We start from the raw sequence: 27,902 nt of genomic DNA on the forward strand, positions 1-27,902 counted from the left end.
CGGGTCGACCTTGTGGCGTCCGTTCTTTGAGGTCTCCATAGCTCAAGGCCCCCAACCGCAACAGAAGCCGACTAACGAGAAAGAACGAACTCGGACCTACCCCCCCCCCCCAAAAAAAAAAAAAAATTCTCCCTCACATGCCTGTGTGTGAGAGAGAATCGGGGTGAGTCAAAAAAGAGGAAGAGAATCTACAAATGAAAGAGGGAGGAAAAGGAAGAGTAAAAAAGAAAGGCGGGGGGAACTGTAGGTGAATGGAAGAGGGATGAAAAGACAGAAGTGTGTGGGGAAGACGAATGGAGAGAGAGAGAAGAAGGGAGGGTAGCAGTAGCATGGGGCGATTCCTAACCTACCTGACGCCAGTGACTATCTGCGGAAGGCAGCGCGACAGCCGCGTATGGACAGCACGGCTTTCATCGGCGCCAGACGATGCCTACCTTGTGAAAGATGTCATTGTCTCTCCTCACTGTGGGATGCTTCAGCTGCTGACGTGGACGACACTTCCATATCCACGGCGTGGACCTCTCGGCCTTGCCTCTGCCTCCTGCCACTAACCTCCGAGGTGAAAGCAAACAAACACGACCTCTGCTTCATAGTCGTAAAACCGTCTCCGAAGGTAGGAATTTTAAGAGAGTGAAATCAAAAACCCGTAGATAATATCAACTTTGGTGAAACTACGTGTGAGGCTAAGTGCCGCTTAGTGATGGTTATTTACACAAACAGAGGAATCGGATTCCAGACCAAGCGGCAGCCACCCGGTTTTGTTTAAACACTGATCGTCTGGACAGTCCCCTCGCCGACGAGGTCATAACGGATGTGTGCACAGCCAGACATGAACGTGCGTTTACCTGACGCTTCCTCGCGTTTTAGGTACACACACACTGTCCCAGATGTATAATATACATGTGCAATGCAGCAAGCACGTGTGAGAGAGTGCACACACACTTACACGAATTTAAAACTCTTCCCGTCTTTTACTCTAACACACTCACGCACACACATACATAGGGACACAAACTAACAAATCTGCTACAACTCACGCTAACACACTTACACAAAGAATACCTAATGACCCATGACAGGCTATAAATATCCTGAGACTTCAGTTGAATCTTACTCCACAACTGCCACGCCTCCAGCCAAGTCTACAGACAAGGAGGCGGGGGTAGGGGGGGAACGCTCACAAACAAAGCATGAAAACAAATTAAGCCCCAACACAGAGCAAGATCAGGGGGCAGTCAGATACTGTAGCTCGAATAATAGGGGGAGGTGCCCGATGGCCTCTTGAAGCTCTCGACGCCAGCTAAGTGGACAGCTCTGGCTGCCAGGCTAAGTGAGGAAGGCAAGGCTAGGAGCGGAGGCCTGGCCACCGGAAGTTCAGGCCTTTACAATGGAAATGCTTGAGATGGGCACCCTCTCTTGTGTACGTAACAATATGGCCCTCTCCGCTGGCCTACTAGGAACCTTCAACTTATCGCCCCTTCGGCCTCTCAGGCAAACAACTTGACCTGCGACCCCAGACGATTACGACTGATTATCTTACCGTAAGACTTCGCGCTGGAGTGAGAAATGAATTCCCCCCTTTACAGGGCGGGGAGAAAGCACCATCCTTGCGCTAAATGTTGAAAGCTGTCGTAGGGACACAAATGAAATAACAAGAAATAAACGTTACCCTCTGCCACCACCCCTCAACAAGAGGTTTTGGCAGGTTTATCTTGTGAACAATGTGAATGATGTCATTGTCAGCTCAGCATCAGTCAGCGGTCAGCGAAGGTCTGCTCTATCCATCCCGTCGATGACACCACCAGACTGTACAACAACGGCTGCTTATCACGGCGTGAGAGACATCAGAAGATGGGTGCCGCCAGCCGCAGCCTGTAGGTCCGTTACACCTGTGACGTAATCAGACAGGCTGGCGAGACGACACGTCACGCCGAGCCTATCAGCCGACCACACACGTTACACAGTCAGCTCAACGCACACAAGAACTCGCTTTGAGTACAAACATATTTCATGCCAGGCATCATCAACAACACACAGAAACGTGCAGGCCATGACTGCAGCACACGTAAGTAAATATCAAGCAGTGCGGTGCTCCATGACAGAGACTTTGCCCCTAACTATGCGAGGACCACCACAGACAGCTTGGCTGCAAAGCTAGTTTTTCTTATGACTTTTCTGTTCTCTTTCTTGTAAGCGGCCATAATTGCTTACACCAAACCCTCACAATCGCCGTTGTCCTCAATAAATACATCTCGAGGTTAAACTGCGCGAGACCGTCTTCGATAAGCAAATCACGTGAGGTCTGGCACTTTCTTTGCGGGTCACGTGGGAAGGGCGCCCGACCTCCGCAGAACCTTCACGAAAATAGCTGCTCTCGCGCTCCAAGCTGCCAACGAAACCCGGTGGACAGCTTGCCTGGCATTTCTGATGGAATACTGGACTCTGGTCACGTAATACGGCAAGTCGTCTGATACTTGGCAAGTCGTAATACACATTGTCGTCTGTACAATGCACTATGACTAACATGCCCAAATTTGAATTCTACATCTAAAAACAAAACAAAATTTAAAAAAAAATCTTCCAGCTTGTGTTCTTCATACATTTTCGTTGCAAATAAAGTAATGTACTTAATGCTCAAGTTCGATATAAAAATTACAGGAAATCAGTACTGCCCACGCACACACAACCAACAGACCTGAAGCCTCGCGCCCACCCCTTCAGTAAAGCGAGAAGGCAGACAGCTATCCACCCGTAGGTCTGCAGCTTGCACTGTAGCACAAGAAGCGACTACTTGGCCCAGACTACAAGTGACATCATGGAAGGCTGTGATGCTGGCTATCTTTACACCCAGCACCAGGTGCTAAGCACGTGACCAGCCCATCGTCGTGCAGGCCGAACTTTTTATTCACCGTACTGTATAGTATATCAAGTATTTCCGGCCTGAGGTGATAACGTGTCTTACAAGTTCTTGATCATTGAATTCTGATGACTTAAAACTTCACCTTAAAGACTTGATCACAGATTTACCATTGAAAAGCCAAGGGGCTAAAGTCTTGTCACTCTCGAAGCCACTTTCAGTCACTTCCGCCGGCCGATCCGTCCTCCGAGCTAGATGCGGCCTCCCTGTCTCTAAACCGTTGGAGGCCCGCTAAAGATGGCTGTTGTACCCTTGATGCTGTGTCAAGCGGAAAGAAATCTTCGCTTCACTTGCAAATGTCAGTGTGACATTGAGCCTCCGGTTCGCAATTAGTCAGGTTCTGTATCATCGACGATCTCCAAGACGCCCTGTCGGCGAAATCTTAATCTTTCCATGAATCGATGGGACTGGTTCTATCTCGAAATTGTTTCTGCGAATATTTCTTTCCGCGAGTTAGAGATGTGGTGAGGGGTGTCTAGCTTGGAGGACGGATCGGCCGTTAAGTGGCTTTAAGTTACGACAAGACCTTTATCGCACTTAGATACTCGGTCGCCCTTTACCGGTCTGTAAGTGGCTTTAAGACCTCGGCCCAAGGATTCTGCAACACAAGCACAAAATCACACGCATCTAGTATAAAATCTTATTACAAAAATGACCCAAGCATAAAACCTCTTAAAATGAGAACATATAACTTGATCTAGAAATAAAGTATGTATCACTTCCACCTCCTCATCAAGAAACTTCATCTAAAAGTCGACTTCCAGTATCAGGTGATTTCTCCACCAAGGACTCTGTGGACTGGATCTTTACTACTTCAGTGGAAGTGAAACTGTGCCTATCTTTCTTCCTTCTCTTTTCTTCCTTTCGGAAAGCTTACTGCCTTCTAATACTCTGTAGCGGCGAACCATAAACTCCATGAAAGGCCGAGCCCGCTATCTTCAAGCTAAGGTCTGGTCGCAAAAAGAAAACAGGAAGAGTTTGTTTGCCGGAGACTGGATGCAGCTCAACACCAATATTCTCTTCATCATCGCGACTCCTTCGCCGACTGCAGATGTGAGAATGATAAAAAGTACACCTGTTAATATTCTCCCATAACCTCCTCAAGTTCGTTCCACCCGAAACAGGAAAAGCACCCGTTTCAACTTCCGTTTGGTTTAGGGGTTCTAATACTCGCCTCCCGACTGACAGCTTGACCCTCACAAGAATTGCAGGGGAGGGGCGGAGGTAAGGTTCCCCCCCCCCCCTCACATGGAGCCTGAACCCTTATCCAGCCCACTTTTATTAAACATCAACATAGCAACAGCACTGCGGACATCAGTTGGGCTTCTTTCCCGCCTGTTCTTGGGGTCCACAATGTAGAAACACTAGCCACGCATAGCTGACTAAAGTATAATTTGCCAGAAATAGACTTCAAAGCTTCCTGTCTTCAAGAAACAAACGGATGTTAAAACATCATTCATACAAGAACTAAACCATCCTTCTTACAAGATTTAAATGGCTAAAGTGAAATAAAGCCTCCACAAAGAAGCAGCTGACGGGCAGCAAGAAATGATTCGTTACAAAGAAAGCAATTCCTATCAAGAATTACCTGGCTTCGAAGGATTTCTCAAAGGGAATTGGAATGACAATTTCTTACAAGAGAAAAGCAAACCTAAAAGACATTTCCCAGAACAGTAACTCTAAAGATCTTTCGGGTGGGTAAGTGGGTGGACGTGTGAGCGACAAAATGAGACAGTGTTCGTTCACACTTGTGTGTGTGTGTGAGAGAGAGCGAGAGAATACCCGAGTAACCGCGAATATAGCTTTGCCTTCTCTTGTAGATTGTCTACTAGCATCAGAGCCACTACCTTTATAACCAGCACTACTTCTACGACAGCGACCAAGAAGACGTTGCAGGTGAATGACTATGACTTAAAACAACCCACTTCATGATTGGAGCAGCGAAATGTCATGTGGCAAACCACAGTCCCTATCAAAGAACTTCAAAGAGATGAAGTTCTGTTTCTGGAGGAACAGAAAGGCCGGTAGAGTTCCGGAAGGTGTGTGTGTGGGGGGAGGACTGTACGGAGTTACCGCCGGCAGCGCTACAAGCAACACAGCTTCATTGCCTGCTGGGCAGAAGGGGAGCTAATCATCTCGCCAGATTCCGGTGCTGTCCCCGGTCCGAGAATGGCACGCGCAACTTGTTGTTGACCGCCCGCCCTGTTTTTATTCAAACAATTGCCGACCTATTCCTTTCATGGCGACCCCCACGATGCCGGAGGATGATTACTCGCTCTCGGGTCACGTGGTGTAAGCCAGGTGGTGCGAAAGGGCACAGCCAGGCTGTGAAAGGTGAGTGAGCAGGGCTCACCCGTATCGCGGTGGCGCGTAAAGACAGTGGGTTTTAAGGGGATCGTGGCCCGTGACAGACCTTGCCGGGTCGCCCCACCGCCCCCACCGCCGGGTGGATGATGTATGAGGCTCCGAGCAGCTGAGAAATGTGCTTGGCCTCTCTTTTAGCGGAAAATTAACCATTACTCCGGTTGTTCAGCACAATTCAAAATACAGGCTGGTTCGTGGCAGCAATATAACAAATTTGCCAAACGTTTGTCGTTCATCCATACTTACCCCGTTAAGGCGAGCTTTAACTTTAACTGAAGCACTTCTAATGCTAACATTTCTTATGCTGTACAAACGAAGGGTTATCGTAGAAAAGATCTTTAAGTGTTTACAACTGTTATCACTATTTGGAAGATAACAGTCCTGCAATTTCATTCTGAAAGTTGCAGCAACAGGTGTCGGTTTCCAACACGCTGGCTCTACAGACCGTGAGAAAGATTTGAGGATATGCATGACCTTCTACAGTTGTACTTGTTTACAACAGATATGTCCTGGTCCCAATACAGTGGCTCCAAAACTTGTGCACGTCTACGACAGTTATGTACTGGTCTCCATATGAGCAATTTCCATATGAAATAGATATACCTTTTCTAGAGACATAACAATGATGCTTGCATTGACTACTAGCCCTAACATCTAATGTATCTTTTAATATTAAGGCAGGTCCCGACTTTATCACAAAACTCACGCTACGTTGTCTACACAAAAAAAAAAAAAAAAAAAATCACATAAACTATGTCTCTAGTTCCTTTCTCTCCATCGCGCTGTAGCTTTTGTGTCTTCATAAGGGATGTGCTTCAAGTAAAATCCAACAGGGAGTACTTTTGCACAAGCCTTTAGATGTGCACTAGTTGGAAAAACGGTTCAGGCACTAGGCATTAACGGAATGTTAAACCATCAAAAAGTCAGTCCTATGATAACCGAGGATGTAGATAGCAGGGAAAAAAGTCACGTGAACCTTGTGAATGGAATACATTTTTCGATAAGATTTTATTGCGCATAAAGTAAACAGACCTCAGTCTAATGTGTTTATATCAGACTTGTCACGGGAAATAACTCAGTCTGCACGCAACCATAAACACGCTTTCTGTTCCTTTTTCTTTTATTTCTTCTTCCCTTCCTCTTGTCATTCCTTCCGCCGCTGGTGATATGGGAAAAGTCAGCTTCTTTGCTCTTAAGATTTTGTTTAAATAAAAAAAGATTGTGAATTAAAAGTTTTTCCCACATTATCCTTCAAAGACCTCTCAGTCGCCCCCAAACAATGACCTCTGAACGCTGTTACCGTTAGGTAGGCGCGAACCCAACAAAGAACAAGCGCCTAGTGTTTTAAAGGTAGTCAGCACACAATGATGCTCTTCATTGCCCAGCCCAGCCCCGCCTCCTCGGACAAGGTAACTGCGCATGCCACAAGGGAAGATAGGGGCTGCGGGGGGTGGGGCAGGGGCAGAGAGGGGGAGAGATAGCGGAGGAGATTCTCAGCCTCCAGAAATACTTTTACCACGGATTTCTATTTCTTACTTCCAGAAGGAACTAAGCGGCGGGCGTCTGGGTGGCGATAATGGCTCGGGGCGGGAGGGCTACACCGGAAGTCGACTTCCTTGAACGGCATGCAAGCTCCTATTACTATTTGGCACTACTACTGAGCACTTCCGTCTTCCATCCCGATGACAACAATCTTAGACTTTGCGACGTCACAACCACAACCACAACCTCTCTTTCTCATTGGTTGTCGTTGACTTGCTGGGCAGTCATCTAGTAGCGAGTACCGGTGTCAGCAGGAAAAGTCGCCGCCTACGCTGTTTCTCTGATAGCACTACAAACTGATAGCTCGCTAAATATCAGCTAAAAGCTCCTCCTTATACGCGCGAGATCAGGGGACAAACTGTGACGTCATCATAGTACACCGACACGTTTTCGTGACGCAGACTTCCACTGGCTGCAGCCTTGACAACGTCAGTACATTTATTTAAAACAGAACAGCACTCCTGTCAAAACTGAGAACAACAGACTTTTGTTGACATAATTTTTCTTAGTTTTGACTTGAGTGTTTAAGAAAAAATGCAACAGACGAAAAGACCTCAGTTTAGTGGTGTCGCTCATGTCTTACTGCAGCCTGCAGCGTCCAGACATACCAGTGACACAGGACATGACCTGACCACAACATCCAGACATACCAGTGACACAGGACATGACTTGACGACATCATCCAGACATACCAGTGACACAGGACATGACTTGACGACATCATCCAGACATACCAGTGACACAGGACATGACTTGACGACATCATCCAGACATACCAGTGACACAGGACATGACCTGACCACAACATCCAGACATACCAGTGACACAGAACATGACCTGACAACATCCAGACATACCAGTGACACAGGACATGACCTGACAACATCCAGACATCCTAATCTCAAACACCACGCCCTTTCTGTCATGCAGGCACACAGTCATATAAGTGTGAAATCCGCACATTTGCGTCAAATAACCTCTACCTGTTTACGTAAGTTTCTTCTCTAGAAAAATCTTCGCAAATATTCAGCTTTTTCATTCAGTCAGGTGATGCAAGTCATATCATCTATGTGATTGTAATATTTCTCGTGTCTACGTCCTTCAGCGCGCCAGTGACGCAAGTCATACCCGTGTCATCCAGCACATTGGTGACATGTCATGCCCGTGTCATCCAGCCCACTAGTGACATGTCATGCCCGTGTCATCCAGCCCACTAATGACATGTCATGCCCGTGTCATCCTGCCCACTAGTGACATGTCATACCGTTGTAATCCAGCCTACCAGTGACAGATGTGAGGTTTCCTCTACACCTCCATGCTTATCCATTTCCTCACCAGAAGAACCTTACTTCTATTTTTACCGAGAACAAATACCACTAAATATTGTGGGTAGACAATTGACCAATAATGCTATCCCCCACCAGATTTATGCACCTTACGTGGATTTACTACATCTTTGCGTCCCCATAACCTGTTAAAACAAACTAATCCTTTTTAAACTCTTCTTCTTCACTGCCGTAGTCCATTCACAACTTACAAAACTCGATGATTCTGTGCTGACAACTGTTAGACAAAAATACTCTCGCAAAATTAAGGCTATGTAGAAGTCTGGACTCTCAGAGTCCCATGACTTTCGTCTTTTTCTGAAGGAACTTTCATTTGTGAAGCGTCGATAAGACCACACATCTTCAAGTATAAATGTCCGCAATGGTATCAAGTGAAAGCCGACGTTCCACAAAAAAGTGCATGTTTGTAAACATCTACATGTCAGCCAAGGCATCAATCTCCCCACCCAACACCGAAACACGGAGATAGCTGCTTCTGCCCAACTACCCGCAAAACGTTTACGTTAACACATCTCCACCTCAAAGTAAAGGCGAAAGTCGGGCTTTTCTTTTTTCTTTCTTTTGGTTGTTGTTGTTATCTTTATCCTTCCAAAGATTAACGTAAATAAAATTTTGTTCGCACGGATCTAGGTGTTCGTCTGAACCCGTGTCCAAGCCCCTGTGCACGAGAATGAACTCCAGGCCTAGCACAAGCGGAGACAGGTATCAGAGAAGAGCGCTAACTTTCTGTGCAAGAATTCTGTAAGTCGTCTGGCAAAGTGTCCTCAGTGCGCTCTATCAACCCATACCTATCCTCTACCCACCCGACAGCTGTCAGCCAAACTTGTTTACCTAGCCCAACCTGCCGTGCAGTTTCAGCAACAAAATCTATCATCGCATACCAGTGTAAGTGATGATCGAGCCCCTCCCTTTCAAGACAGTTGAAACTGAGAGCCTGATGCCCTCGTGCAAGTCCTAGGCAGCTGCTATAAGGAGAGGTACAGAAAGATCAGAGGAAAGAGCGACACCTACATCCTTCGGTTAGGGCATAAAGATCACAGAAACACAAAAAGTGCTCACTTTAACAAATCCAGATATTGTAAAAGCCAAAATGTAATTTACTGTCAGAGATATACAGCACAAGTACGAGATTAAAAATAATCACCCCGAATATAAGGAAATTACATAAAACAAGATTTTAAAAAGTATAAATTCAGCTGAAATAATTAATTAACACAATTAGCATTTGCTTTCAAACTGTTTTAGTTTATTTAGCCTGATCAAATGCTGATATTTATTGTCCGAAATGTGTATATAAACCTGTTTTTCTGCTGCTCTGCTGCTATCTGAGCTGTGAAAAATCCAATGGAAAATAAACCTGTAATAAAGAGCGGGGGGAGGGGTCCTGGTGTTTTGTCAGTTTTGAGAATGCACTCAATTCAGTCTAAAATACTGTAAGGAATTAAATGTAAAAAATAGTCTCTGTTAATGCTTTATAAGAGAATTTAAAGATCTGCACTACTGGATGAACAGCCAATTTTCTGGTAAAACCTGACTCAGACGATCTTCAAAAGTTAGTCTATACAGGAAAGGAGAAGAAGCCTTTCGCAGCATAATACGTTGTCTAGAAACTTAATAACAATAATAAATGTAACATTTTTAAAGCGCACACTCACACTTCTAAGAAGCATGCTCTTACCGCCGAAGAACAAGAACGAGGGACAGGAAAACAAACGACTAACGCATGAACTAAGAAAGAATAAACAGCAGTACTAATGATAAATAAAAACAAGTACAGAAAAGGAAAAGAGGAAGCAAATAAACTTAATACTATCTTTGCAACACTGGGCGCCATAGCCGGTCTCTAAGAACACAAGCACCGGAGAACACCACCAAGTATGGGAGGGTACATGGACGATGAAGAAGCTCTGTAACGTCCAAGTGGTCTGTGCCACACACAGCTGAGACCACCTTTGTTTGTGGTAAATAGTTTCAGTACATGGCCCTAGTGTGCTGGTTTGTGACCTGTAGAGACGTAAACAGACTGACAGACACACTGACAGACTGATACCTTACTTTCATCATCACCGGAGGCTGACAGCAGACGACACACGCATACTGTCAGTGTTACACTGCATGGAGCCCTCCACACACCCCCTACAAATATTTCAGTTCAGATCGCGATATCTTTCCAGCACAAGTAAACAACACAGCCCATGACGACCAAAACATTGTTTTAAAACAAATAAGCGAACTTCCAGCATCTGTAACATTACTGTGAAAGATGTAGATATAAGAGGCAACAAATGGTGGACAAACATCAAGTGGAGGAGATTTTGTTGGCTTTTTTTTTTTTTTGTATCTGAAGGACTGTCGAGCATGTAATAATGTTAGAACATAGCTGCACTTGGGAACACTCATTGTGTTAGCGACCCCTTAAACTTTCATGAGAAACTTGCCGAGAGTTCTCGTCGTGTGGTGTGTGAGAGAGAGGGGGGAGGGAATGATTGTAAAGCGCCTTAGTGAGGAGAGCTCACGAAGCTTACACAAGAAACAAACGAACAGATAGTCAACAATTGAGGAAAGACAAGAGATGACAAGAGAAGAAATGAGCGAAAAGCAAGGATGAAGATGCAGTACCGAGGATTGAGCAGAATAGCGAGCGTCATTATGAAAGATAAGAGCTGGGGTTTGACTCCAAAATTTCCAACAAAGACAGTTCCAAAAGAAAGTGGGGCCTGAGAAGGAGAAGTAGCGTCCTCCGAATTTCTCCCGTCTGATGCGTGGCACAAACAGAAGAGCAAAACCAACAGACTGAAGAGACTGACTCGGGTAGCAGAGAGTCAGTAGCTGAGACAGGTATACGGGGGCGATACCCTGAAGACGAGGGTAGCACAGTGCCAGCAGGAACTAGCAGCCAGTAAAGCCCGCGACAGAGGGAGTGTAGCCCACCCTGCTTTTCGTCTTTGGAAGAAAATACAAGCGGCATCATCTCTTAGTTTGTCCAGTAGGCAGTGAGGGAGATCGTGAAGTAAAGACAAGTGTGGTAAACTAGCCACGAGAACACAAAAACAGACATGAGCTGATGCTGGATGATGATGATGATGTATAGCGCATTTCCACACACAGAGACGAGCTCGCTGCGCTTTACAGAGGGCAGTAGGGAATGAGGTCATTTTAATTATCATTATTATTATTTTCTGACAACCTGAAGTAAGTGTGTGTATGTTGGGGGGGGGGGGGGCTGCGCGTTTGAGAGGCAAAGTGTTTGGGTTACCTGCCTTGATGACGCCACTATATCGCCAATGGCCTCTGTGTTCTGTGCTTCATACCAACACGAGACACTCCCTGCTTCTTATCACAGATGTTTATGTAAGGGTTTAAATACACAGACGTGGTTGGAACAGGACTGATGCGCAACTACTTCAGGGTGAAGGCAATAGCTGGCCATCTTTCCTCTTCTATAATGCAGAGGACCACAACCCTCCATTTCATCTTAAACTTTATTGCACAAAATACTACAGGTCTAGGGAGAAATGTTCTTTTTATTTATTTTTTGTAATGACGGGATTAATTTTGGTGCAAGATACTATTCCACAAAATTTGTGTGTTCTTCAGATACATGGCTAGAAACATCATGATGCACAGAAGGACGCCAAATTAACTGATCGTCTCAGCTCTTCCACTGGCTGTACCCTGGGAAACCTAAATCCTCCATGTACGATCCTGTCATCTGGGTTGTATGACCTCTTTCTGTACACCGTCATACTTGTAGACGTGCATCTCGAGAATCGAAGGGGAGTGTCAACTAGGAAGAATGGCATTTCGACCAAGTTTCACGATGGGAGGATGTAATAGCATCCAATACCCGATCGTGTGTTTGTACATTTGAGAACACGAAAGGCTGAGCTCGCATGGCCAAAGAGACGCAGTCAGTATTCAAATCAAACAAACGAAGAAGCATTACGTAAAGACAAAGTGGCATTGTGGAAGCCTCATTGGTGTCTCTGAAACTCTTGACTCCCCCACCCTTCTGAATAATGTCCAAAACGTCCTCATACAAGAAAATTGACCGCAGACCAGCAGTCATGCCAGTACGAAAGAAAGTCTGACAAGTCTACAGTACTGCCGTCTGTAAACCAAAGTTATGCCATCATGGAAAAACATTTTCAAAACCCAGAAGTTATGAAATTCGGTATCATCACATCTGATAAAGGCTGGATTCTGTCTTCAATATTGTCTTCCTGCACATTCTTTCCAAGTCCGTTATCGACGAAACCAGCAAGTGATTTTAGAGAGGCAGGACTTAGTAACGGAAGAATCTGTTTTATATTCGTGGATTATGTATTTACAGTGGATGCTGCATCTCACTGCCCATCGCTATTACCCTGATCCGGATACAGGCAAGACTGCACGGATGTACGCTGCAATGTCCTTCAACACGGTTTTCATAAACAGTCTGCATTAATAAATACCATCACCACCAATCAACTGCATGGTGATTGTCGTGGGTGGGTTAGGGTTTACGGGAGTTCAGTTCAGTCCGTTGTCATGTACTGTCAGCCCCAGCGTCCCACCAGGATGTGTAGATGGAGCCAAACTTTCATGTACGTTAAGTAAGATGCCGATGCTGACTTGGATCCTGACACTATAGGTTTTAAGGATGTCTTGTCCGGATACCACTGAGATTGTATCTATTTTTCAGAAAATTTGTACATGTTTATAAACAGGAAATAAAGGCTAAACGTATACATAATCCGGTTAAGCTTTAGGTTCCAGCTTTCGAAAAACTCGGATGAAAATCACACGAAAAGTGACGAATATTATTAAGAGTTTCGCGACAAGCATGCTACAACGGTGCAGGTTAGAATAAGATGACATGCGAGTACTTTGAGGGGATCATGAAATTCGTTGGGTTTTTATTTTTTTCAAATCTCGCCATATTTCTCTTGTCTAATGACAGCTTATGCTTAAGATTCCATCACCCAAAACCTGTCAGGCCGACGTTTCATGATCACGTGTAAGTTTTATAAAATGTAGTAACAATGCCTGTCGAAAACTATGAATAAAATAAACAAAATAAATAAAGTGTTTAAGAAAATAAGTCATCGGACTAGTTGTGAAGTGAAGGCATACCAGTACAGTCACAACTCCTCATGTCGCCACCATGTCAAATACAAAATGTTGGGCGAGAGGCGAGGGTGAATGAACAAAATAAACAAAATAAATAAAGTGTTTAAGAAAAAAGTCATCGGACTCTAAACACGTAGTTGTGAAGTGAAGGCATACCAGTACAGTCTGTTACGACTGTGACGGTTAGATTGATGACAAATGAGGAAGAGAATGGGTTAGTTGAAGATTCAATTTCCCCGATCTCCGTCTGTCGGTAACTTGGTTCGTTACAAAAAACCCAAAAAAACTAGAATCTGCGATGTTAACTCTCCGGTAGCAAAGTCACTCCAGTCACCGTGTGAAACAGAAAAAAAACCCACTTTACTTAATACTTCATACGGCAGTTCACACTGTAATATACACTACGACCACTCCTCTCACATTTCACAGACACCTTCGATGTGGTAACTGCTGGCCTCCGACGCGCCATCTCCAATTCATGCGCGCGTTGTCTTTCTCTTCGTGTTCCAGTTGTAATTTCCGTAGTTCTCGCTCTGCAGCTCTTTCTTCTCTTTCTTCCTCTCTCTTTGTTCTCTTTCCATCTGTTTCTGCTCTCTTTCCCTCTCCTTCTGTTCTACAAACTCTCTTAACTCTTCTCCCTCCAGGCCTAACTCTTTGCCTTACTTCACTAACTCCTTCGTGACTTCCATGGCTGTACACTAATAAAACTGAAAAGATTCACCCACAGTTCTCTTGTCTTTACTGCAGCAGCTTCTCTGTAGAGAACGATGACGGTGCAGATCCCGGACAGGCCCGCAGATGTTACGACTGTGACGGTTAGATTGATGACAAATGAGGAAGAGAATGGGTTAGTTGAAGATTCTATTTCCCCGATCTCCGTCTGTCGGTAACTTGGTTCGTTAAAAAAAAACCCAAAAAAACTAGAATCTGCGATGTCAACTCTCCGGTAGCAAAGTCACTCCAGTCACCGTGTGAAACAGAAAAAACCCACTTTATTTAATACTTCAGTTCACACTGTAATATACACTACGCGTTGTGTCAATGTTACGACCACTCAAACTGAGACCTAACCCTGAGACAACATAACAGGCTGACAGCCACACAGGCCTACTACTGCTTCGTACTTCCAACTCACGAAGAGTACTAAATTCCCCAATATTCGACCACTGTCACGTCAACGTTCACTCATCTGTGTACGTTACACCACTCTTCCAGAAACATCGGACCTCCACTCTTTTCCTGTTTCCATGGATTCCTCTAGATCAGACCTGGGCAAAGGCCGGCCCGCGGGCCGGATCCGGCCCGGCTCCTGTCTCTGACCGGCCCGCCCGCCAGTATATATACTATAGATACAGTATTGGGTAAAACTGAGTTAACTACAGTAGTCCGGCCCTCTAAACCATCCCAATGTCGCATGCGGCTTCATGGGAAAATTAATTGCCCACCCTGCTCTAGATGCTAAAGTAAAACAAAAAAATGACGTAATGCGTCTGACGTCAACACCGCTATTCCGCCAAGGTGACATACCTTCGCCGGCGGCCTCGCACAAACAAAACATTACATTCGTAACACAGTCACAACTCCTCGTGTCGCCACCATGTCAAACACAAAATGTTGGGCGAGAGGCGAGGGTGATGACATAAAGAGGGTACAGGATCCATAAATAGAACAACTTTAGGGTAAATCCCTTTTGCTACAAAATAACGACTGCACACCTATCAATAAATTGGCATTATTATGCACACACACACACAGACGAGAGAGAGAGACTCCATCGCCTCTGTCCATCAAATACCAAAACTTGAAATCCTGAAGCACAACTCTCTACAGCATGCCTCTCTCTCTTCCAATCTGTTTTTCTTCTGCTCCGAACAATGACAGAATCTGATGCCGGGCAGACGACGTCGGGCTAAGGTGTGGAAGACGCCAGGTAAGTGGACTGTATCAAGGTGCAGACAGGAGGCCTCATACAGGTGGGCTGGGCAGGGAACAAGTGTACCGTGTTCCTCCGACGCCGGAGGCGAGCGGCAACGATATCTGTCATCGGCCAGTGAGTGCGTCCCGATGAGTTTACATTTAAAACTGCAAAACACGCGCACGGAGTCTCCAAAAGAAACCCCAGCACCTCGACTAGGGTCAGGCAGCGGCGCACTGAGGCCGGCAACCACTGATGGCATGCAAGCCGCCCCTCCCCCCTTCATCTCCATCTCACACACAAGAACCTGAAAGGTCGTTGATGACTGGTGCTGCTTCCTCTACGATGTCTGTGAAACAAAGGCCAACATTATAAAGACAACAAAGTCAGCGACACGGCTGCAGGGTCACCATCCATACCTGGTGACATACTGGTAGTACTGCTTTCTGCACTTTACCAGTCTTTTATTTTCCTTCGCAAATTGCGGTCATCTGTTTTCTTTCTTTCTTTTTTCTTTTTTTTTTTTTTTTGAGTGATCTGCGAAGCCTTTGTGTAGCTGTATACCAATGAAGTACGTTGTAGAAATAGGGGCTTTTAAAATACTTTGCTTTTACAATACATTGATGGTGAAATCAGGGAAAGAAAGAAAGTGTGACGAAAGAGGGAAGAGGAAAAGACAGGGAAAGATAAAACGGTAAATGAAAAGAAAGAATGAGAGAGAGGCAGATATGGAGAGACTGATTTAGTGATCAATTTACTCAAGATCATTGTCATACAGAATGTAATAAAACACATAAGATAAAAACACGGTCAGTTTCTCTGTCAAATTACAGTATCGAACAAAAGAGTGAGAGAGAGAGAGGGTGGAAGAACGGAGAGAGAAAACAGACATAAAGGTGAAAACTCTGAAGCAGAGATGGAAGAAGACATGGAGGGCGAGGTGAAGAGACGGCTTGAGAGAGTGAGGTGGCAGTGGGGTGGAGAGAGACAGACTTGCACCCATGTAGGCCTGCGTACCATTGCGTGATGATGCGCTCACGTGCGGTCAGCGCGGAGGGCGAGCGCCTAGGCGAGGGAGCGCGCGGGAGGCAGGCAGTGGATGCTTTCGGGCTGCTGCTCGTGGGTCTGAGTGGCTGGCAGCAAAACAAAACCCCGCCCCCAGACCTGGGGCTCGCAGTTTTAAATACAGCAGCTCTCGCCTGCGTTTCATCCAGTCTCTCTATTGTCCTCGTCACCCACTGTCTCGTGAGCCGCTTTTGTCCTTAGCTACATAGAGCATATACAGAGCGACAGCAACATCCTTGATTCTCCTGGTGATGTTCGAAAATTAAGATCTTGCCTTCGCCTTTGTGTTCAAAGTTTAGAAGGAATATCTGAAACGAAATTACCTAAAGAGTCCAGCTTTTTGGCACAGGACAAATATTAGGACCCTTTAGCGTCCAGAAATCTCCTTCAACAGTCATCGAGAGTTGTGTCCTAAGGATAGTGCTATGACCGCTGTCTGCATGGAGTTCTAGTAGGACAAGTTGGGAAAAAGTGAAGACGTTTTTTGGCAACAAGCGATCGCTCCATCAGTTATCCGAAGTGTCTCCGCAAGACAGCATAATGACCACAAGCGCCATCTACGAGGTCCTCACCAGCACCCTGACCTCCTCTCTGGCCCCAGGTCCTGGCTACGCCGACGACATGGTCAGCAGTGTGGCCTTGCCGACGACCACCATGGCTGCTTCAGGACCAGTGGCGGCGTCCGCGGGGGCTCTGTCTCCTCCCCCGCAATACCTGCTGCAGACGCAGTTTGTGTGTGACCGTGTGCTCGTCCCACTGGTCGTCACCCTGGGTATCCTAGGCAACCTGCTGAGCTTGGTGGTGCTGACACGCAAGGAGATGTCGTCACCCACCAACTGCTTCCTGACGGCGCTGGCTATCTCGGACGTGTCCCTGCTGTGTCTGCGGATCCCCATGTTCTTTGGTTTCAACGACAACGTGGCAAAGTCCAACAGCTTCATGCTCTTCGTGAGGTACTACACCGTCATATTGTGAGTACCGCACTTACCCTACCAAACCACAGTAAACAAAAATAAGCCCCATTCTGGGATTCACTTAAAACCCTAGTCCGTGCCTAATAAATACCTTTGATACATTCGAGTGACGCACAACATTAAGCACCTTTCAATGACACAGGACCTTAAAACACCTTCCAATGACCATATGTAGGCCATATGCCCTAAAGACCTTGCTTGTCACCGCTATAGGAAGACAGTATACTCTTGGCTTCAGATCTCGTTTAAAGGCGCCGTACTTTACTCGGGGTGTGATACTTTTTCTCAAGAATTCGTTGGGAAGTTTTCTTAAAGAATATCAGTTTCCTACTTTCACGTCACAAGCTCAAAAGCTAAAAGAAAATATACTTTCTAATCTAAGCTAAGGTGACCAGACGTCCCGCTTTTGACCTCGTGTCCCGCCTGCTCATCGGGCTGGACGTCCAATGTCCCGCTTTCTGGCTTTATGGCAAGTCCATCAAATGTCCCGGTTGTCTTTAAAAATCTGAATACCGTACGCTGATTCGGCGTTCTTTGACGGTGACGACACCATCATCGGCACGTGTCCCGCTTTCGCCCCCGAAACGTCTGGTCACCTTATCTAAGCAGCAATGCCAGTGGTGGGTGTAAAAGCGCAGGGCGCAACTATCCAATTTGTAATCACGAGAGGGCAATAGCCACGGATGTAAAAATACAATTACTTAATTGACAGCCACGTGGCTTTGCACCATAAATTCCAGGTAGCTCAGAGGGGCGCGAATTGCAATATCTGAGCAGCCGCTACCCCATCACACATCGGACTGGCTAATGCATTTCTCGTAACACATGAGTAACGCCGGGCACAGGCCACAACTACAAGGTGTTTACAACTGATTTCTGTCATCTATCAGAAATGTATTTGATGTGCGAGTACAAAAAGTTGTTACGAGCTGATTTCCATCAGCTACCTCCGCACACGTCTCCGGAGGTTTAGATGCACATTCACATAAAGTGAATCGTCTCCAGACAGTGTCAGCGAGCTCTGTGTGCTAGACATAAAGTGTCTATACATCCACATGTACACGGCTTTGGAAGTGACATCGATGATTCCGGCCTGTTGCTCATTCCTCTCTTCTTTTCCCTCCTTTATCCAAACGCTTTGTTCGTGTTTGTCGCGGTGTCATCTGTTTGCTTTGTTGTCTGGTTGACTGCCAGTTCCGTTGGAGTCTTTTGTGTACATCGAATTAATCTCACCTCCACACGGGGAAAGCACTCTACAAATTCTATTACTATTACTATATATATTATTTAATAGTAATAACAACAATACCAAACACTTATTTCATCAGGCTATGGGATTATACCGTGTCAGCTACCGCTACAAAAAGCAAAACAAAGCAAAACAAAAATGATTATATATCTTTTAAACACTGGCACCAATCCTTCAATTACAAACATGCATCCTACATCTACAGCATTTACTCGCCTGCAAATGAAGATATTTTGTGTGTGTGTGTGTGCGTGCGCGCGCGCGTGCGCTTAGAGATTCTCCAAAGTTAAACACGCAACAGTCTTTTTCATTGCCACAAACCATAGCAACTTAAAGGAAAACAACCCATCCCCACTCCTACGGTAGGAACATTGGAAAAGCTCTAATAAAATATGAGGCGTTTAACAAGCTGGTGTGCACCTCCGAGACAACCCTGACGAGTCCAAAAGGCTGTCACTATGGAAGCCATTTCCTAAGGTGTACATGCGGGCGAGCATACACCTGCAGCACAAAATGCCGTCTGGCACTTGCCGAAGTCGATTTGCCTCATGAACTTGCATCTAATCCGGCAGAAAAATACTCGGGCTGAAGCAGACAGAGCGTGATGTCTGCTCCTGTGCAGTGATCGCCCTGCTAATGAGACAACTAACATTCTTCCTGCCGACCATCTGGTCTAGGAAAAGGTTAATGCCCCTCAGAGCAACTTAAAAAAATCTTCTGATAAACTCGTTTTCTTCCATGCAGACGTGCAGTTCTTCACACAGCTCTTCCTGGGAAGTGCGGTGTGGGGATGATCCTTCTGCATGCCAGGCCACCTTTGGTTACCTTAATTTGCCGATTTGGCTATCAAACACCCGAAAAGGATACAAATACGGGAGATAACCCTTACTACCTCGCCTGCCACTTCCTGCTTTTTGTATCCAACCGTATCGCTCTCTCCAACTGCCAGGATGGGTTCCGCCCAAAGTCTGCGGCAAAGGCGGAAGACGGGCCACAAAGGGCTACCTGCACTCTGGCTGTCTGACTTTAAGCGGAGGTGCTCTCCCCTTCGTCCTAACTCCCTCCTTTCGCATCATGAGGGACTAATTTGGGTTACAAAGAGAGACAATCCTTCAAAACTATCCTAACTTCCACCTTGTGAGTCGAGACCCTGGACAGTGAAATCATGATGTGCTCGTGTCCTACTGTCGATTTTTCTCAAGGTGGAACTTGATAAGCACCTCCCGCCACACTCCTTCCTTCTTATAGCTTCTTAACCCTTAAGGTCAAAAGACATCAGCGCGGTCCTCATCCGGGGCCTATTAATTTTAATTTATTCATTTGGTTACTACCCACAGCAAAACTTTTAGCTGCTACAGTTCCTTGTGCCAAGACTAAGAGCACGCCAGAAGAAAAAAAGAGACAAGGTCTTGAGACTAAATTAGAAAAGAGCGAAAAAGAAGATAAACAACTAACCGTCATCCAGCAGACGACAATGATCAGAGGACAATCAAAACTGTATTAGTACTAATACCAAATAAAGCCATTTTAATAAATTTATCACAAAGAAAAAAAAACCTGTCCCCAGAAATTGATCCCCGTTTTATCAGGGGAAAGGCAACGGATGGGGAGGGTCGAGATGCCGAAGACCGAACACCGCACATTGCTCTGAGGCAAAGAGCCTGTGTCAGAGACTTACAACAGCTCAGTGTGACGGCCAGACGGAAGTCTTACACGCGACACCTTCCTGCTGCCGCTCCTGCAGCACCTGTTGCTCTTGACCCTCATCGGTGCCAACGTCTTGCAACAAGCTGGCGACAAACATGTCTCGCCAGACAGTAAGGACGATGTCTAATGACAAGACATACACCCACTAACAGAGCTGCGGAAGAGACAAGGTGGGGCTGCAAAGGGTATGCTCGAGAATTTATCACCTGTTAATGAGACCATAGTTGCCCTGCGCGACACTCCACTCCAACTAGCCGAGACCTTGATTTCCGACCGGAGCCGTCACGACAAGAGGGGAACCAGACGCCCTAAAGGGCCATAAAGCGTAAAAAACTTCTCGAGATCCTGACGGGCCTTCATCCTCCCTTACCCCGCCTGTCTCCACGTTCCATCGCATGATAAGTGCTGAAGGGGGGAGGAACTGCTGGGGCAGATATGGAATCGGTTTGGCTACCACAACGTTGGCGGTAGTGAGGAAAGGAATGGTGCAGGCGCCATCATCTCTGACGCTGGAAGACTAACAGCAGGGATGTGCCAACGCATCACGTAGTCGTTCTGTCTACCCATACAGTACTGACAGGCAGAGATATCACGCACTGGTTGCAACGGGTTAACCGAAAACTCGTAAACATGGAAGTTGGGAGGATCATGATGGTGCTGATGATGATGACGACGATGATGATGGTTGCACGTTGATTACACATGTAACAAGAGTGAAATAAATCACGCTGTGCTCGTGCTGTCTTTAGCCAGAAACAATTTTAATGGTGATAATGACGACGACGAGAAGGAAGAAAAATGAGCGGGGAAAAAAGGTGAATGACAGAGAGAAAGAGGGACAGATGGTTGACAGCGGGATAAGGAGGGATAAGATTCTCCACCAGTGAGTCACTCGTGATGTTGCCACGTCTTATAATCTAGTTAATTTGACACAGAGTTGGACTGTACCCGTGTCTGTGTGCCTGGCGTGCGCACGAACGAGCCTGTGAAGGTTGTTATCAGCAGGACGCTTCACGCGGTGCCGTGAAAACATCGAAGCTAAAATAAGCTCCTGCGTGCGACCGTATCACAGGCACATAGACGCCCCATTGTTCTGCTACAAGCACCGCCATTTACTTGGTGCCAGCATTTTTTTTTTCTTCTCTCCTTCAAGACGCTGACCTCGACTTGCGGTTCGGACCTCAGACGCTGAAGAGCTTCTTTGACGTCATTAAAAGTAACGAAGACAAGTGGAGGAAACAGCCTGCTCCTTTCAAGTACAGCGTTCAAACGCCCCTATATATAGACCTGTACTCTCCCCCAGCCTCCCAAGACAGTGAGTACTTCCGTTGTGAACTACTGGTCCACAGAAAGCCAGACGGACCGGCGCCGCGTGCTAATTATCACATTTCACACTCGCCACACTAGCTTCCCTCACTTCGCCTGACAACTGCCGTGGCTACAAACCGCAGTGTAACAAAGACTATTAATTAGCCACTCACGGCTAACTCAGCATCTTAACACAATATAATAACACTCCCGCACACACGCAGGAAGCCCTTACTCGTGAGATAACGACTGCAATCAGGGAATGGATAGTTAGATTAGAACCATGCAACAAAATGTACAACCTGGAGCCCAAACTGTACAAATTCTATTCAGAATGTATGTGCTATCTAACCCTTCATACAAACGATGGAGTTACAACGAAAACCGTGCAGTTTTGTTTCGTTCTTTCTAAGCATTAAAAAAATTCTTCCATATGTCATCAGAATGATGTTAATAATGCTGGGCCCCAGCAGCCTATAAGGGATGAAACGTTTTTCTTGTGTGGTAGTGTACTGAGTTCAAACCCACACAGGAAAATGCGCTTTACAAAGTATATCCTCATCAGCTGGACTCCTACAATCCACACCGAAATGCATATTCATGCAGCTACACGTGTAAAAAAAGACAATTGTTAGTGTAAAAGACAGTTACGAGTCTCATCTTAGCACGGACCTGTCTAAGGATTAAAATCCCAGACGGATTATTGTTATGAAAGCATTATGTATTGCTAACAAAAACATTAGCCTAAGAATTTACTTTTTTTTTCTATCATTGTTAAAGTCTCCTACATTAACACACACACACACACGCCCAGATAATGCCATTCCATAACTGTGTATGACAAAGCTGCAGGTTAGATTAATCAAATTATGTCGACAATTATAACTCACCAATGATGATTATGATGATGATGATAATCTGCATCCAAGTGAAGCATTATGATTGTAGTAGCTATTTCACTGTTCACAAAGGGAAGATAAAAAGTGAAAGAAAACACTTCTCGTTTTGATCATCTTATAATTATTACCTCAAGTACACTTTTAACGTTTCCTGTTAGCCTTTCATAAATAATCTTATTTTGTTAATAAAACAAAAAAATTGTTAACATAGTTTATTCCCTTATTCTGGCGAGGGCCATAGGTAAAAATTTACTGTCACATCAATTTGTTTATTCAATCACCGTAATTAAAGAAATGGCACTGTGACTCTCTCTCTCTCGCACTATATCAATAAACAAACGTCTGTCTTGAATTATGCTGAAGTCCCGTTGTGTGTACAGGTACGTGATGGTCAACGTCTTCCTGACATGCACGGGCTGGCTGACGGTGGCCGTCACGGTGGAGCGCTTCCTGTCCCTGCGCTTCATGATGCACCCGCGGATCCTCTGCTCCACGTCACGGGCCAAGCGCGCCATCATCGCTATATTCCTCGCCTCATTTCTCTTCCACTTCTCCAAGTTCTTCGAGTATGTGCCCAACCTCAACCTCAGCAAGCCCGACCCTTTGCTGCCCACGGAGCTGAGCAAGAATGCCCATTACGACAAGGCCATGCACTTCATCAACATCTCGCTAGCCGCCCTCGTGCCCATCGTCGCTCTCGTCATCTTCAACACCTTCCTCATCTACTTCCTGGCCACGCACCGCCGTCGTATGCTGAAGCACAAATCGGTCAGCGCTTCGGGCGCCACCGTGGGCGGCACGACCAGCGTAGACATGCTGCACGTCAGCGGCGTGGTGGTAGCCGTGGTGTTAGTCTTTGTGGTCTGCCACTCGCTGGGTGTCTTCCTGGCAATCAACATCGCCATGCACGGCCGCCACAAGATCTTCTCCGACTACCTCTTCTTGACCTTTAAGCACGTCAACGGTTTGCTCATAGTGGTCAACTCCAGCATCAACTTCATCCTCTACTACAGCATCAGCCGCAAGTTCCGCAAGATGTTCGGGTCTGTCTTCTGCCAGCGCCTTCTGTCCGGCAAGAACAGCTCCTGGTCCGTACCCATGCCGCTCAGCGAGAACAGCATGGCCACCGCCGTCAGCGTCCGCACCGCCAACACCAACGGCTACACCCGCGCCAACGGCGACCACGCCAAGGGCAGTGAGACCTTCGCGCTACATCCGTCGGCCTCTACCACCTCCTCACGCAGGTCGGACAACGTGGAGTTGTGATCTGTCAAGAAGGCAGATTCCCTGCCGCCTCCTTTTTTGCCAAGCGTCGCGCCAGTGCCGACTGCGGCATCGCGTGCAGATGGCCTGCAGCTGCTGCGCCAAGCGCCTAAGCCAAGATACTTTTAAATTGCGCGGCAAAGCGAAACTGTCGCACTCCACAAGACTTGAAAAAAAAAAAAGAAAAAAAGGGGTTTATGACAGGAACAATAACCAAATATTTAGAAATATATTCGTGCATCCTTATAAAAATCAACGTCAGCTGCGTTGCCAAGGGTTAGCAAGAAAGACGAGAAGACTGTAATCTCTATTTGGCTCTGTACGGGAGAAAATAAGGCCCTGTGTATGGACTGCCACGTTGTGGTGCAAATACCAGGGGAGGAAACAGGTGCTCCAAAAGACAGTACTGACAATGAGATGAGATGGCTGACAGGGGAGACAACCAACATATTACAACGAAGTAGGGGGTGGGTGGTAGTCTGCTGGTGCTGTATAACGAATATATTAGCTAAACTAGTCCATCCTTCTGTGAGAAACATTACGTGCTGGGGGCGAGCTCTGAACAGGGGGGGGGGGGAATTGGTGTTTTACGCCGTGCCAGCAACTAAGGCTATATTACGGCAAGGCAGCCAGCCCTGTAAACAGATGCCACGTGCAGAGAAAGAACAGCGTGCCCGAGACGAGAAATGAACTCGGGGCAGCCAACCTTCACTGTATTGGTGACAGGCGCTAACCGTTGCGCCACCGGGCCCTCTGAACAGCGGCCTTGTTGCTTGACTGCTGGGCCAGGGAACCACCACCTTGCAACCTCACAACCTTGCTTAAGACCCGTTGGTGAAAACATTTTATCAAGCGAGCTACGCAGTAGAAGTAATCCTATATGACCCGCAGTCGTCAAAGCACTGACGTCAAAGATCTGCTGGTAAATGAAGTTCGTTCAACTGATACCACACGCAGGACAAGAGGCTCTTCACAGCCTCCTCCTTCCCTCCCAGTGACCGCACTCTAAAACATATTTCAGTAATAATAACAAACGATTTAGGCAGTGGTACCATGGCGGTCTTTGTACGGAAAATGAGGGCAGTTGTCAAATTTTTCAAGTTCCCCTTTGACTGGTAACCCCTTGCAGCGGATATTACTAGTATAAAGCAAATTTGTTACATATTAGTAATGTCTGGACAAGGATTCTTCAGACGACAGGGACACCCTGTAGTTGTTATCTGGGGCTCTCAACCTACTCTAGAATGTTTCGAAAGAGAAAACGAACACAGGGCAAAAGGATGAAAGACTATCGTTTCTAGCTATAAATAATTTACATTTGAACCCACATCACACCAACCTACTCGTCGCAAACGCACAGACAAACACGCAGCTACACAGGCACACACCTTCTCTCATTCTCTCTCTTATCCGTCACCGCGATAGAGAGCAAGACATCTGACTTGTTTCATTTTCAGTCTTTCACGCAGGCTCTCTGGCCTTCTGCAGTTAAACTGCCATTTAATGGTCGCTGACTGCGGAATATATTCAGCCACGTAGCCATTATCAGACAGGCCAGTCATTATGTCACTCTCCACTACTTCATCAGATGATTTTTTAAAAAAGGTTTTCTAGGTTTGCTATCTTAACAATGCTCGTATTTAAAACTGTAATCAGTTGGCATGAATATCGCATTAGTTGGCTACAATCAATGTTGTCTATAGCCACTGAGTGCTACTTTATTATGTTCTTCACAGTTATATCAAGTCTTGAAAATATGGCTGTAGAACTTAACTAACTTGAAACTAGAGCTTAACAAATACCACGCACTGATAAAAAATATTTCAAAAAGGTGATAAAGACAAACTGAAAAAAATTGTAAAGCAGACAGCAAGGAAGGCATGCAAAGGTGAGTTTGAGTATGGGGCGGGACAGAAAGAAGGCCAATAGCAAAATGATTTCTGAAACCTCAGAAAAACACATCTGATTCATCTAAGACGACAGTGCCACGAAAAGGGGAAACGGTTTACAGTGCAAACTAAATGTATTTTTCTGGTTAGCCCTCGTAAGATATCGTCGACTAAATATCATTTATTTATTATGTTTATCGCTTCAGTTTTGGATAACACGAAACGTTTTCGCGGCGGCACAGCAATAAACACGTTTATCACTGGGTGGACAAAAGATTCACAGACACAGAAGTGGTTTTAGACATTCATTTCATTTTAGAAATTCATAGCCCCTGTTGACATTTGTAGATGAGTGTTAAACGTAACACACGCCAACTGTGTCAGGAAAGGAGTGGGTGTAAATCAAGGGTGCCCTTGTTGCACAAAGTCCAAAGATCAATGCTACCCTCTTTGTTCTTCACTGTCGGGTAGTAGGCTAGAGAGCAGTGTGAGGTGAGGGGAAGGAGGAAGAAACTAGTGCTAGCTGATCAATTTACAGAAGGCACAAGAAAAATAGTTCAGCAGCACTTCAGACATTTATAGACGCTATCACAGATGTCTGAATCCTGGAATGCTGGACCGTGCCTTATTTATAAATATACCGATGCAAATAGCACTCCCCTGCGAACAGTTAAGTAAACCCTTCCCGAAATGTTAAAATTTTTCACCAAATGTCAAAATAAAGATATGGTGACCCCTTCCATGGGCGGATAACAAATATAGGAAAAGTGTTTGTCAAGACGGTGGCAGACTTAGCCAAGAGGTTTCTATTTCTCCCTGGAACCAACTTGATAAGAACAGGAACGGACATGAAAGTGGGCTGAGATGAATGTCGAACTGAATACACTTATTCACACAGGAACGCTGTTTTATGAGAAGATAACACGCGTCGTAACCACACGCTGTAGGAAAAAAAAAAATCATCGACGACACTAAAAGCAGCAGCAGCAGCAAAGTCGATGATAAAGGGCTTCCCTTCTCGCTAATATTTTGAGGTAGCACCTGTTTCATTTCTCTTCAGCACCTGTTAGTCAGGAGCCTAAGTGTATCCAAATAGTGACTAAAGACGAGAGCAGCCAAAGACAATCATGGTGAACTATAGGTGCCTCTACGCCGGCAGGCGGACATCTCCTTGGCGGAGACCGGTGATTTTTTTGTGTGCGCTGAGTGCATGAAAGCACAAGGCCAATCAAGCTTGTAAAAGTCTCTGATTCGGAATCTCTGCCCATCCTATGAAACGACATAGACACCCTCCTTTGGTTACGGGCCAGACAGCTGTTATGTGTCTGTATAAAAAGTGTTGTACATATGAACTCGAACTGTGAAGTCAAACAGATTTCCACACCAAGCCACGGAAACAACAGAAAACGATGTAAAGAGTTGTAGGGAATTGTAAAATCATTTGTACAGAACGAATTGAGTCAAACTGCGCACACTTCTAGAGAAATGTAATTACATACACTGACATGCACGCCTTGCAGATCGAAGCTATGACCACACTCTGTACCTTAATCGCTGGTTGGTGTCTCCTGTATCTGGGCTTTAGGTTGGAGAGGGAAAATATTTCTGAACGAGGAATATGCTGTAAATATCCTTCATCCCGTGCCAACATGTCAATAATATAAACTTTGTATGTTCTGTAGATGTGAAACAACTTTTACACTGTACGTTATAGCAAAGCTATCCTTGTATCACATAACGATCGTTACAAATGTCCGCTCTTTAAAAATCGCCTGTCCAAACTGTGTGTCCATGTGTTTGACCATTTTTTTTACGGGTTGATATTAGACACTGTGGACCGCCCTTTGCACAAGACAGCAGTCGTCTGCACGTTCCACTGCACTCAAAAATCAAGGAAACAAAGACCTCATTCTTTCTCTCAGCAATCCTCGAACTCCACCTTCACCCTCACCGTATCATCTAAAACATTTTTCGTCGGGTCTTTAAATTTCGTCGAATGTGATCTGATCAAAACTGGTTAGAGGCAGCAGAATAAACACGACAAATAAAGACCACTGCAACTTTTTACATTCATTGACGTATCGAACCTCCCTGTGCAAATCAAAGAGCAAACACTGGGCGTTAGTTAAAGAGTGGTACAATCTCAAAAAGGCCCAGAGTGCATTATTTGTACATAGATCAAGATGTATACAATAAATAAAACTATTTCAAAGTACAGTCTCTTGAGAAACTTTTTAACAGAAGTATGCTGACAAGAAGTAAGGAGAGTGGCTGCTTTTGCACGTGCGCGAATTCATGCGCAGGTCTAAATGATGGAATGTCTGTGCATGTTTTCATGTTAGCACGTGGCTT

The 27,902-nt window shown here is 45.7% G+C and overlaps 2 protein-coding genes across 2 annotated transcripts in view; one reads left to right on the forward strand and one right to left on the reverse strand.

Annotated features, from left to right (window-relative positions):
- Window positions 1-27,902, reverse strand: part of LOC112557658 (protein FAM184A-like) — a 57,422-nt gene that overhangs the window by 15,288 nt on the left and 14,232 nt on the right. The gene's annotated exons all lie outside the window — the stretch shown is intronic.
- LOC112557679 (G-protein coupled receptor daf-37-like) lies at window positions 14,879-27,765 on the forward strand. The gene is made up of 2 exons (XM_025227676.1): window positions 14,879-17,232; window positions 22,779-27,765. The coding sequence occupies exons 1-2, from the start codon at window positions 16,802-16,804 to the stop codon at window positions 23,662-23,664; spliced, it is 1,317 nt and encodes a 438-aa protein (XP_025083461.1). The 5' UTR covers window positions 14,879-16,801; the 3' UTR covers window positions 23,665-27,765.

This window comes from Pomacea canaliculata, linkage group LG1, assembly GCF_003073045.1.
Source record: "Pomacea canaliculata isolate SZHN2017 linkage group LG1, ASM307304v1, whole genome shotgun sequence".
Classification (NCBI taxonomy): Eukaryota; Metazoa; Mollusca; class Gastropoda; order Architaenioglossa; family Ampullariidae; genus Pomacea; species Pomacea canaliculata.